The following is a 13,586-nucleotide window of genomic DNA, read 5'->3' as shown; positions in this document are numbered from 1 at the left end:
GGCATAACTATAACTCCATACATTTTGTAGAGGTCATAGGAGAAGCTGTGACAGTTTGTCCTGAAACAACAACAGCGATCTCCACGCTTTGAGTTTAATCTCGAAATTTCGACTTTATTCTCAAAATGATCAATAATATTTTTGTCTTAATGTGACCCAAATACTCATTCACACATCAGGTATATGTATTCATGTAATGTTTAACAAACACTTTCAATTAAAAAAAAACAAAACAAACAACAAAACCCACCGACTCTCTGGTGTGACGCAAATATGACGTGCACAAACCCGGAAGCGGCTGAAAGCGCACGCGTCTTTCTCGCGGAGCACAGTGAGTTATTTTTTCTCTAAAACTTTGGTCGTTAATTCAAGTTAGTCTCGGTGTTATCCATTAGATTAGTGTCGACTGGAATATCACATTCAGCCACTGTGCTAGCTGTTTCCGGTTCATCTCTGAACACACACCGACATCTGTTAGCTCTTAGCAGCCGCGGCTAACGTAGAGTTTACAGTCAGTAGCAGCTTCCGGTCACTGATGTAAGGTGAGAGTGAGCAGCTTTGGGTTGTATCCAATTTTAACCTGGTCACATCCAGATTTAACCCGTTTTATCCGCGGAGTAAAAAGAGTCAAATAGCGCCTTAAAGTTTCAGAAGGAAACGCATCCTCGACCCCTTTAGTCTCATTGCTTCAGTAAACACTCGAGTCCTGTTTGTGACTCTGCAATATTAAATCCTGTGACCGCACACTGCACAAATACTCGTCTTTTTTGCACAGAGGCCGGGGGGTGGAAGGAAGGAAAACCTCAAAGGAGGTTCATAGATGTAGTGAAGGAGGACATGCAGAGGGTTGGTGTGACAGAGATGGATGCTGAGATATAAGGAGATTAAGGCAGATGAGCCGCTGTAGAGTCCCCTGGGGAGCAGCGAAAACAAGAAGGCGGCAGGCTTACTGCATCCTACAGTTTTCCAAACCAAATTAGTACAAAGGTGGAAGTATATATCCCTTTCGGATATAACGGGTTATTAAAAAAGGTAAATGGATCACGTTCGGCATTGTTCAGTCAAGCTGACATCACTAATTCTCAATAAACTCAACAAGCTTCATCAGATCAAACTGATATTGTTTTTCTCTCTCCTCCTCTTTTTTTTCTTAGATGGAGCTTCAGTCTCGTCAGACAGAAACGATGGAGGAGGCAACACAGACCAGAGGAGCTCAGCAAGAAGAGAACTCGGGGATGAAGAGGAAGCATGTTGAAGATGAAGAAGAGAAGATGTCACCTAGCAAGAAGCAGGTTGTCAAGTTCATTTTTTTTATATTTCTTTAAAGCAGTTGTCTGAAGGCTCTTCATGTTGTGAGATGAAGTCTCGGTTTGATGTGAGAGGATCAGACAGCACTTTTAAGATTATTTGCTAAAAAAAAATATAGTTTAGAAGTTTAGGATAATTTGGAAAACATTTGTAAACTCAGCGAACAGCTTAACATATTTAAAAACTCAAATGTCTTCAGTGTTTTACGGTCTGTACTTTACAATATAAAGCACCTTGAAGCAACTTTTGCTGTGATTTGGCGCATGAAAATAAAATTGGACTGAACTTTCTATGCTATTCTGTGATACTGCCTGAGGGAAAACATGCATAATGTTAAGAGTATCAGTTAACCTTAGTGTGTGAAGAGGACTCTTAGATTGAATTGATTCAAACCACTACAGCGCAGTACCTTTAACACCTACAGCATGCTCTAATCGTTGTAATAAAATATTATTGTCAACAATATTGAATAAAGGACTGAGGCCTAGCAGGAAAGGCACAGAATGAGTCCACCCTCAGAGGCCATAAGACACAAAGTTTGTAACTTTCACTAAAGCTGTTTCTGTACTCTGATGATCTCTGAAACCTGACTGAAACTTTTAGTTAAACCATCCCTCTGCAGATGATCAGTTAGCTGTTTTACATCTACTCTTTCAAGAATGTTTGAGATAAAAGGTCAAGTGGTGGCTTTAAGTAACAGTTTAACTACTGCCAGCTTGAAGAGATGGGTTGATCATATTTAAGATTTATAATTTTTGGACTTCTTTGAGCAGTCTTGTAGGAATGAGGTTTGATTGACACGTTGTTGATTTGGAGGAAGTTATTATTGAAGTTAATTCTGAAAGATCAGGCAGACAAAAACAATCTAAATATTTATCAGCAGGTATTAAAGCTGCTGTGAGGCTGTCATCCTTATTAGTGATCCCTATAATTGATCTCTCAGGTGCTTGATCACGGTGTGAAGGTGGCAAGTCACTACAACCAGCTGCAGGAAGTTGGCCTGGCAGCTCGTAGCAGAAGCCGAATCTTCTTCATGAGGAACTTCAACAACTGGCTGAAGAGTGTTCTAATTGGTAACTGGCTTCTGATCAACGCACCACACTTCCTCAGTTTTAACATATCCATAGTGATCTGTAAGCAATTAACACCCATCCGGCAATCGCATGCATAATAACATGAGAGCGTCGTTTTGTTTTTGTTTATTTTTTGCTATAAATTGTCTCTGGGGCCAAACATCAGATCCAACATTTAGAAAGCTGATTATCAGAACAAAATGACAATGCAGTGATAATACCAGTCACTAATACAGATTATTGGCCTTTTATGTTTCATTTGGCAGCCTGTTGTCTTCATGCTGATTAATGACCTTCATCCTTTAAAAAAAGTGTTTTATAAATGATCAGAAACTTTTAAAAAACAGATTTAATAGATTTAACTAAAATAAATGGTTAAACCTTGCAAAGGGGCTGGTGTAAACTTTTTACAGGAAGCCAGTTTATTGTTTTTATTTTCACATGGACCAGAGAACTCGTCCATTTTCTACAGTTTTATCGAACAGAGAAAGGGACTGATTATTTTATTTAAAAAGGTTTGCCTTTATGTTTCACCTGTGCCTTGTATGAACATAGAGGTGACTGTAGTTTAGGAGGTCATCTACTAATCATAAGGCTGCTGATTCCAAAACTGGCTGCTCCAGTTTGTGTGCCAAGGTGTCCTTGGGCAAGATGCTGAACCATGACTTTCATGGGAGTGTGACGCTGTGTATGAATGTTAGATTAAATGCACTTACAAGCACTTTTTTCTATGTCTATGATTGGTGTGAATGGATGAGACATGTTATATGAAACACTTTGAGTGCTCGAGTAGAAAAAGACTATAAAAGAACACTTTTCTATTTGCCATCCTGTAACACAAAGGACCTGCGCAGACAGTATTGTAAGTTGAGTGATTGTTTTATTTTTAGTAGTCTTTTTTTGCTTTTGGTATGACTCTTCTATTACCCCCATTTTCAGCATTTCAGCCAATTCCTTCTGAGCAATTTGTCTTGTGTGCTCAAGTATCTGGTAGTGAATGCACCATCACACTAGAGTGTGCTATTTGGACTATTTGGACACCCCCCCTCTATTTGAACCTGCTGCTCCACCCCTCCATTGCAGCTGAGCCACAAACCACCTTCTCAGTAAAGGTGTAGCCTAGTTTTTATTTTTTTTAAGGTAAATAATAAAAGTCATCCTTTGTGATGATAATAAATAATTATTACCTTCACCTCCTCTGAGTCTCTCCTCCATGGTGTGCTGGAGCTGGTCATTCTGGTTCTGCTCATGAACCAGATCTCTGAGTGATCCTCTTGAACTGAACTAGGACTACCATCACCAGCTACAGTCCAACACTGGGGGAAGAATAATTTTTATTCCGAGTCTACTGGACTGTATTTATACCATTTTTATAAACTTTTTACTTTTTATTCTTTCACCATTTAATAATTATTTATATTTTTTTCTGATTTTACCTATTTTCTTTTTGCAGCACCTTGTGTGGAAGCAACTTTAAAAATAAAATATTTACCACCTCTTACAGTTTAGTGTCTTTTTCTATTGACAGGTGAGATCTTGGAGCAGGTAAGAGGGGCGGGATCTCAGCAGGTGTCTGTGTTGGACCTTGGTTGTGGAAAAGGAGGAGACCTACTGAAGTGGAGAAGAGGAGGAATCGATCACCTGGTCTGTGCAGGTATTGATTCATTGATTTTTATGGTTTATGAAACTTGACATCACATTTCTACAGACTCTTTTCATGCCTATACAGCTTTAAGGACTGTAAAGGACCAGCAGTGAAATCTTCCTCTAAAGACGCACCTCATCCTGCTGTTTAACCTGAAACAGTCAATGTTAGCTTTGTGTAAAATCAAACCTGCCTGCCAACCCTCCCTCCATCCATCCATCCATCCATCCATCCATCCATCCATCCCTCTTCTGTTTGACTGGGTCGTTCTTCACATGAGCACAGACGACAGTCAGGACCCTTTCCCCAATCTGAAGGCGTAGGGAAACAACACTCTCGCTCACAAAAACCCCCGGGGGACAGGAGCAAACTGAGGGCATACAAAAATACTGAGGGCATACAAAAATACTGAGGGCATACAAAAATACCCACCGCCTGCCTGCCTCTTTCTCAGTAAGAGAAAGAGGCAGGCAGGCGCCGTCCCTCACTGACTGGGACAGAGTCCAGATTCTCTCCAGGGACACTGGTTCCAGTTCCCAAAACTGTGCAATGACGTGACCCCAACTATATCTAGTCAGTGTCCCTAAACCTCACACTCTAGCTCAGGCTCCTTCCAAACCAGAGAGGACAGGTTCCACATCCCTGTAGCCAGCTTTGATAGCTGGGTATCGGGCTATCAGGGCCCTCGCCCTTGACTGCCACCTGACACACAATATACCTGACCCCGACGGTATCTGCTACAGGTAGTGGGCCCAAGGCGTGGCCACCAGTTGCTCTTTGTCAAGCTCCCTACCAAGCCTGGCTTCAGGGTGAGGAGAAATAACCCTGGAGTAACCCAATCTTGCGCAGGTTACTCAGGTGTCTTGCTCTTTTTTTTTCTCATGGGGGTCCAATGAATTGCTTTCATCCAGGACCAATTTGCCTTGGGAGAGACCTACCAGGGGACAAAGAAAAGGATAGCTGCTGGGACTACTGGGGCACACAAACCTCTCCATAGCAGTAAAGTGGTGGCATTGAATTGAAATGAATTATGTCAAACATCACAGAGATCAAATGAGAGCACCTGGCACAAAATCTCACCTATGTATGAGCTAATACTTGTGCTTCACTTTTGACTTAAGTAACTGGCTCTCGGTCCTCTATAACTGGTCATCACGTCAGTTCAGTTCAGTGTTATTTACATTGGATTAAAAAAAATGCGTTTTATATTTACTTAGAATTTTTTCTAAGTAAATATATTTCTACAGATGCCATTGACATGAAATGTCACATGAAATGGAGCAATCCACTCAATGATTCCAAGAAGGCCGTGTACCAGGTTTTAGATGTGTCCTTGATAAACACAGTTAGGCCTGATAATGAACTAATCATTTGATTCAGATGTGTTGACCCAGGTTGAGATCTTAAACCTGAAGGACACCAACCCCTGAGGCCTGGAGATGGACACCCCTGCTGTATACTCTAAGCTTATGTACTGTTATTCAGTTCATAAGCACAAACGACAGTCAGAACCTTCTCATCCACCACTGAAAACATACTGGAAACAAACTGAGGGGATAGAAAAATACCCACCCCTGCACCCAGCTGCAACCGTACCTCCTGGGGGCGGTGGATCGACTGGAGGGTGGCCCATATCATCTCTTGCCTCTATAACTGCCCCTCAGCTCAAAAGGCATTACAATTGAGATTAATTGTTGCATGTTGCTGGAGATTTTTGATGATTAAACATAGATGTTTATTTTCAGATATTGCAGGGGTTTCTGTGGAACAATGTCAGATTCGTTATGACGAGATGAAAAAAAAGAGTCACCGTAACGAGAAAATCTTCACTGCTGAATTCATCACAGCAGACTGTTCAAAGGTAGACCTGCAGCACACAAAAAATAAGTCGAGTATTCCGTGATAAAAGTGAATATATGAAATCAGAATTAAGAAGAAAATAAAAGTGAGGTGTTTCTCAGTCTGGATTGTTTGATTTGTTACTGACCTTTTATCTCTACCTACAGGAGTTGTTGTCAGAGAAACTGGATGATGCTGAGCTTATGTTCGACATCTGCAGCTGTCAGTTTGTGTATCATTACTCATTTGAGAGTGAGCAGAAGGCTAATATGATGCTGAGAAATGCCTGTGAGCGTCTTAAACCTGGAGGGTACTTCATCGGTACAACACCAGATGCCTTTGAACTTGTGTAAGATAAACAATTAAGTGTAATGAAAGGTGCTTTTTTATGGTAAATTGTTTATAGTCACATCTGTCCACATGTCAGGTGGACAACCTTCTTCACCTAAGCCACATGATCCTATTAGGTGAAGCAGGTTGTCCACCTGGTGTTGGAGCTTTGAAAACTCCAAGTATTAAGATAGGCTTAATACTTGGAGTTTTTATAGCCTTTTCCCATTAGTACCTTCTCTGTGTAGCTTGGCTCAACCGGACTTTGTCACTTTTCATTATAAACGAGTACCATGTAATGTGCGTGGGGTCATTACAGCAAGGATCTGAGGCTGGATCGCCTCAGATCGCCCTGAACCTCAGCCAAATAGGTACTAAAAAAGTACCTGGTGCCAGGTACGACCACCTAATGAAAAACCTTAAAACTGAGTCAAGCTGTGCTGAGCCGACCCTATTAGACATTTTGAAATGTTCAGATGTAAAGACTGAATCACTGAGTCAGTATCTGCTTCATCTTCACTCTTTTCCTTGCCCCCCTCAACAGTAAACGTTTGGAGGCATCTGATTCGCTGTCATTTGGTAATGAGGTTTTCAAAGTGACCTTTCAGTCCAAAGGTTCCTACCCTCTGTTCGGATGTCAGTATCACTTTAACCTCGAGGAAGTCGTCAACGTTCCAGAGTTCCTCGTCTACTTTCCTCTCTTTGAACAGTAAGAGTACTCACAGTAACATCTGCTTGTGTACTCTGAATTTCCTATAAAAATATTTCATGACATCACATTTGTTTCCACTTCTTATGTCCCAGCATGGCGAAGCAGTACAATATGCAGCTGGTGCTGAAACAAAGATTTGCTGATTTCTTTGAGGAGAAGGTGAAGAAGGAGAATCATCGCAGCCTCATGATGAAGATGATGGCTCTGGAGGTAGAATATTAATTAAAACTGAAATACTGACTATGATTTCTCAGTTCATCTTTCTTATTTTTACAATAATGATGTGACCAGAAGACAAACTAGATATGGAGTTAACACAACATTTAAGCATGTTATTTTTGGACACAGATCCAAATGGTGACAAATTAAAGGAAAGGACCCACTTATCCTTTCAGTGAGGCATTTCACCTTCTCAAGCCTTAAGAATAGCTTCACTCCTCTGCACACAGTGGATGAGCTGTTTTTTTTTCTTTTTTGTTTGCTTTGTTAAAAAAAAGTTCACTGCTTTACTGTTTTGCTAGATGTGTGGTGATATTTTGCTCCAATAAATCCACATAAACATTAGTGTGGTCCTGTGTCTTGTGGATAAGTAGAACAATTTATCTCATAGTAGTGTTTGATCAGAGGATAAAGAAAACACATCAGAACCAGCAGAATCTGTCACTGTAGCTCAGAGGTCCAGGTTTTGCTTTTAACCTGTCACCACTTACTGTCTTTTTAAGAGTTTGTTTTGCTTTCAGCCATTTCCCAGTGAGGATGGTCTTCAAGCCTCAGACAGTGCAGAGGAATACTGTCATGCTAAAGAGCACTGTGACCGAGCCGACGTCAGAACTCCCCTGGTAAGCGTGCTCAGATGGTAAATGTTAAATGGACCGGTTTTTATAGCACTTTTCTACTCGAGCACTCAAGTGCTTTATGCCACATGTCTCATTCACACATTCACACACATGCATTCAAGCACTTTTTAACATTAACACATGGATGCATCAGGAGCAGCTTCGGTTTCAGTATCTCGCCCAAGTGTATATATAGCATGCGATTGAAGAACCAACCTCTCCATTAGTAGATGAGCGACCACGTCTACCCCCAAAGCTCAAAGCTCAGTTTAAAAAAAAAAAAAAAAATCCAAAACAGTTTCAGGTGTTCGGCCCAGTTTTACAACATTTGTCTGTATTTCCATGTGTGCAGGGAACGCTGAGCAGATCTGAGTGGGAAGCTACCAGTAAGTCTTTCTGATCATCTCCATCAGCTGTTTACATGACACATTTAAACTGATGCTTGTAAAAACATTTCAGTATTGTTGTCTTCGATCTACTTTTAAAATATGTATTCATATGTGGGCCCATTGATCTACAAACTGTTGATCACTAAAACCCTCATCTGTCTTTGCTCTGCAGGTATCTACCTGGTGTTTGTGTTCCAGAAGATGTCCTGATGCTGCGCTCATCTGCTGCTGTTTGTCTCACTGTTCTTCAGCTCATATTTGTGTTTCTGTTGCTTTAAGTCATTTTTGATAAGAAATGATTGTTTTGTTTGTAAATTAAACAAAACTTCTGTCAAACTTTTTTGTGTTTTGTTCTTCTGAATTATGGAAAAAAGCGTGTATTTCCCTGGATTACAGGATAGTTACAATAAACAGAGAATTTACAGCCATTTAATGCAAACAGATTATTATACTGTAGCTCTACTTATGTTGATGGGTAAATTGGTTATTTTTGATTTGTTAATCTTTTAGTTTGGCTTAAAATTTAATTTGTTTTTTCATTGTCTGATGTAACTCTGAAATTTGTTCTGTTGCATTTCCAAAGTGCAAAATGTAACTGGCAGATTAAACCCCGTTTCCTTCCCCTTTGTGATACCTCTGGTATTCATTGAACCTCTGTTAAGTTTATGACAGGCACAGATTTGAGTATTGTGGATAAAACAAAGTGTTAAGGATCAGTTTATTCTCACCTAAAAACCTGGACCTGAACCTATAACATGTGAACGAAAGTACTGGGCCATTTACAGCTACACTTATTCATAAAGCACTTTATAACAGCCACAGCGACACAGTACTGCACACTGAAGCTGAATAATAAAAATGCATAACATACAAATGATAGCCAGTTAAAAAGGTAAGATAACTAAGAGAAAAACGGAGTCTTGCTGGGGTAGAAAGCCAAAGAATAAAAGTGGGTTGTAAGACATGTTATAAAATTTGGCAGTGAAGGGGTCTCTCTAATGTACAAGGGCAAGTTATTCCATAATTTAGGAGCAACAACAGAGAACTCCCTGCTCTCTCTGAGCTTCTTCCTGGATCTCAATACTTCCAGAAGCAGCTGGTCAGCTGACTTCTGCTCTCTTTTGCAAGTTCCTTCTAAAAGTTGTGCAGCAGCATTTTGAATCAGCTGCAGATGTGAGAGTAATGACGGACTGACTCCCACATAAAATGAATTATAATAATCCAAATGCAATGAAATAACTTCAGTAATAATAGGTTTAAAATATACTTCGGGGATGCAGTTTTTGTGCTGTTGTTAATAAAAGAGATTTGGAGTGTTTGTGACTTTACACACTTGAGCCTCAGCATGCAGTGACCCACTTACGTGGTCTGAGACATCATGGCTTAGCTGCTGTGTCCTAAATGGTTCCACTTTGCAATAACAGCACTTACAGCTGTTCCCAGAACATTTAGGACGGACGAAACTGAACTGACTTGTTGCAACAGCAGCATCTTGTTATAGTGCTACACTTAAATTCAGTTAGCTCTTTGGAACAAGCTGTTCTTTCACAAATGTCTGCAAAGGCAGACTGGAGGTGTTGGATTTTATGCACCTGTGATCATGGGACCGAGGCTGTGTTAACGTTTGAACACTTCTCTGCATATATGTGTATCCTGTATACGGTTATCCAGCAGTTATTTATGATACTTACATGGACTCTTAATCAAAGCTTAACCAGCTGTACAATGATGTCATGAGGTGTTTACGCAAAAGAAAATGAAACTATATATACTTTTTAAAAATTTGAAATGTACAGTGAAGCATAGAAAGTGCTTAATCATAAATTACGCTTACCTCCCCTCTGGTGTGGACATCGGGTCAGCTGGAGGCGCAGTCGAAAGATTGCAGCGGTCCCAGATCAGATGTACACACTGGAACTCTTTCCCATGTTGCTTGTCTGTGTTTATTGTGCTATGGTGTGTTGATATCTGTGCATTCCTGTATTATCCTTTTGTGTTACACATTTTGATGTTTTTTTCCTCGCTACCTAGCCTGACCTGTCTCCCCAATGTGATGTTTGTGTATTGTATGTACGGTCGGCAAGGTCTCGGTTGTGGGCAAAAGACCTGCAACTGACAAATAAAGGCTATCTCATCTCATCTCATCTCATCTCATCTCATATGCTGAAAGGGACTGATTCTCCTCATTTTCACCTACATATTCTCTTGAGCAGCTTTTGATTATTCACAGATCAAAATAGTCCTAGTTTATCTCACATTGGGCATAGCTGTGTCCACTAGGTTAAAAGCAATTTTAGCACCTCTGCTTTTAAGACAGTTGGTTGCTCCTTACATACAGGTTTAAAAAACAGGTGGATCTTCTGTGTCCTCTGTACGACATCATACAGGTCCAAGAGTAGAAAAAAATGATGAAATTAGGTTTTAGAGCAGTCTGCAGCCTTATCATTTTGTGCTGGCCTCATTTTACTGCTGGAGTTGTTCCATATGGACATATTTACTCTGTAAAACTTAAAATTTAAACACTAAAGCTGGTGTGACAATTTTTTGTGTATTTTTCAAACTCTGGTGTAGTGACTGCAAACCTCCAGTAGGTGGTGCAGTGAACCCTTCACAGCTGTTCAGAATCAATTGTCCTTAGGAGCTCCATTGAGTTAAAGAGTTAAAACATCTTGTTATGTGATTAATATAATTTGAATTTACTTAGAAAATGAAAGTATTAATTTAAATATCTGATAATGATCTGTTGGCTCTGAATGCTGCTCATGAAAGACCGATGAATAGAATAGAATGAAAACATTAAAGTTCCTTTAGAAGGAGAAAAAAAATACAGTTTAAGAGGTGCCTACACAGGGAATGTTATGTAATAACACAGGTATGTACAAGTTATATACAAATTATATATGTCATATAAGGGAGCAGGTGCAATATAACGAGCAAGTGATCAGTGGTAGTGCACATTGAGTAAGAGGTATGACTAGAGGTAGGAAGGAAAATTTTTGGAGATATTTGCATATTAGACACTGTGTGACGTCGAAGTTCAGAAGGGGACATGAAAATCTTGTTCTAAATTTTATAAATATGCCTCAGGAGCGCCACACAGCATCATGTTTTTATAGGTTGGTAAATGATAATAGAAGTGGGGAATGTTTGAATATTAAAACTTTGTGGCAGAAAGATTTAAATGCACCAATTCCAAATGAAAAATGGATGGAGATTTTGGTGGAAAATGGGATTTATGCTAAGGAGGCGAGGAGCAAATGCATACAATATAAAATTTTGCATAGATATTATCATACTCCAACAAGATTACACCGTATGAAGCTTATGCCTGACAATCTCTGTTGGAAATGCAAAAGTTGAGGCGGGGACTTTCCTACATTGTTTTTGGGAATGTTCCCTTATAGCTCCTTTTTGGAAGGAAGTCATCACACTTTTAAAAGGTTGGTCAGGATTAGAAATGCCCTTAACTCCTGAATTGTGTTTGTTAGGAGACCGTTCTCATATTCCAAGAATTTATAATAATATTTTCACGGTTGTTATGTTTGGACTAGTAACCGCATCAAGGATTATCCTTCGGCACTGGAAGACTACAGTACGTCCTGAGCTAAAAGACTGGATCAGAGCAATGGCAGAGACTGCTTCCTATGAGTCCATACTGAATAAACTTAAAAATGATACAGAAGACAAAGATAAACATTGGGACTACTTTTGGAGCTATCTGAAGCAAACAGGAAATCATGACCCTAATATCATAATCTCAGTGATTATTAACTGTGACCACCGGTCCAAATACGTTGTTAATAATGTTACTTTACCGTCATTTTTATTTGCCCGTTTCTGTGTTTCTTCTCTTGGAACCCGCTGTTAGTTTCTCTTTCCTTTCTCTTAGATTTTTAAGGGGAGGGGGGGGACGGGTGCACACCAGCAGTTTTCTTGTGTTTCTTGTTTGTTTTTTGTTTTTTCTTTCTTTCCCTATTACACAGGTTTAAGTATACGTTTCCAAAAAAACTGCAAAATCAATAAAAACTTTAATGTTAAATAAAAAGAAGAAGTACCTGACTCCGTGGTATAATTCTCAAACATGTAGCCTAAAGCAGATAACTTGTAAGCTGGAGAGGAAATGGCGTGTCACAAATTTAGAAGATCATCATTTAGCCTGGAGAAATAGTTTGCTGCTTTATAAGAAAGCCCTCCGCAAAGACAGAACATCTTACTATTCATCACTGATTGAAGTAAATAAGAACAACCCCAGGCTTCTCTTCAGCACTGTAGCCAGGCTGACAAAAAGTCAGAGCTCTTTTGAGCCAACCATCCCTTTAACGTTAACTAGTAATGACTTCATGAACTTCTTCACAAATAAAATTTTTATCATTAGAGAAAAAATTACCAATAATCATCCCACAGATGTAATATTATCTACAGCTACTCTTAGTACCATTGATGTTAAGTTAGACTCTTTTTCTCCAATTGATCTTTCTGAGTTAACTTCAATAATTACTTCGTCCAAACCATCAACCTGTCTTTTAGACCCCATTCCTACAAAACTGCTCAAAGAAGTCCTGCCATTAATTAATTCTTCGATCTTAAATATGATCAACCTATCTCTAATGATCGGCTATGTACCACAGGCCTTCAAGCTGGCTGTAGTTAAACCTTTACTCAAAAAGCATCTCTAGACCCAGCAGTCTTAGCTAATTATAGGCCAATCTCCAACCTTCCTTTCATATCAAAAATCCTTGAAAGAGTAGTTGTCAAACAGCTAACAGATCATCTGCAGAGGAATGGTTATTTGAAGAGTTTCAGTCAGGTTTCAGAGCTCATCACAGCACAGAAACAGCTTTAGTGAAGGTTACAAATGATCTTCTTATGGCCTCTGACAGTGGACTCATCTCTGTGCTTGTCCTGCTAGACCTCAGTGCAGCGTTCGATACTGTCGACCATAATATCCTATTAGATTAGAACATGCTGTAGGTATTACAGGTACTGTGCTGCAGTGGTTTGTATCATATCTATCTAATAGACTCCAGTTTGTTCATGTAAATGGAGAGTCCTCTTCACACACTGAGGTTAATTATGGAGTTCCACAGGGTTCAGTGCTAGGACCAATTCTGTTTACATTATACATGCTTCCCTTAGGCAGCATCATTAGAAGACATAGCATACATTTTCACTGCTATGCAGATGACACCCAGCTCTATCTGTCCATGAAGCCAGATAACACACACCAATTAGTTAAACTGCAGGAATGTCTTAAAGACATAAAGACCTGGATGGCTGCTAACTTTCTGCTTCTTAATTCAGATAAAACTGAGGTTATTGTACTCGGCCCTGAAAAGCCTAGAAATATGGTATCTAACCAGATTCTTACTCTGGATGGCATTACCTTGGCCTCCAGTAACGCTGTGAGGAACCTTGGAGTCATTTTTGACCAGGACACGTCCTTCAATGCACATA

The 13,586-nt window shown here is 39.7% G+C and overlaps 1 protein-coding gene across 2 annotated transcripts; it reads left to right on the top strand.

Moving 5' to 3' along the window:
- Positions 1-259: 259 nt before the first annotated feature.
- On the top strand, positions 260-8,763 carry rnmt (RNA (guanine-7-) methyltransferase). 2 transcript variants are annotated; one of them, XM_040020718.1, is made up of 12 exons: positions 286-331; positions 776-1,032; positions 1,155-1,292; positions 2,252-2,381; positions 3,910-4,035; positions 5,772-5,887; positions 6,033-6,214; positions 6,740-6,904; positions 7,000-7,117; positions 7,648-7,746; positions 8,096-8,129; positions 8,305-8,763. In XM_040020718.1, exons 3-12 carry the CDS (start codon positions 1,155-1,157, stop codon positions 8,340-8,342), a joined length of 1,146 nt encoding a protein of 381 aa, XP_039876652.1. In that variant the 5' UTR covers positions 286-331; positions 776-1,032; the 3' UTR covers positions 8,343-8,763. The 2 variants fall into 2 exon arrangements, with proteins under 2 accessions (XP_039876650.1, XP_039876652.1); XM_040020716.1 differs by lacking the exon at positions 776-1,032 and having other exon boundaries at positions 260-331.
- Positions 8,764-13,586: the final 4,823 nt, after the last annotated feature.

The sequence above is a fragment of the Simochromis diagramma genome, unplaced genomic scaffold (assembly GCF_900408965.1).
Source record: "Simochromis diagramma unplaced genomic scaffold, fSimDia1.1 OVJJ01000753.1, whole genome shotgun sequence".
Lineage (NCBI taxonomy): Eukaryota > Metazoa > Chordata > Actinopteri > Cichliformes > Cichlidae > Simochromis > Simochromis diagramma.
The sequence above is the reverse complement of the archived record's forward strand: the minus strand, read 5'-3'. Positions and strand labels throughout refer to the sequence as shown.

What these genes read in the sequence shown, in the direction of transcription:
- rnmt (XM_040020716.1), top strand. Translation starts at nt 1,155, where the DNA reads ATGGAGCTTCAGTCTCGTCAGACAGAAACGATGGAGGAGGCAACACAG. An exon ending in TACTTTCCTCTCTTTGAACA is followed by an intron (nt 6,905 to 6,999) that starts GTAAGAGTACTC and finishes CTTATGTCCCAG; the next exon opens with CATGGCGAAGCAGTACAATA. An exon ending in CCGACGTCAGAACTCCCCTG is followed by an intron (nt 7,747 to 8,095) that starts GTAAGCGTGCTC and finishes CCATGTGTGCAG; the next exon opens with GGAACGCTGAGCAGATCTGA.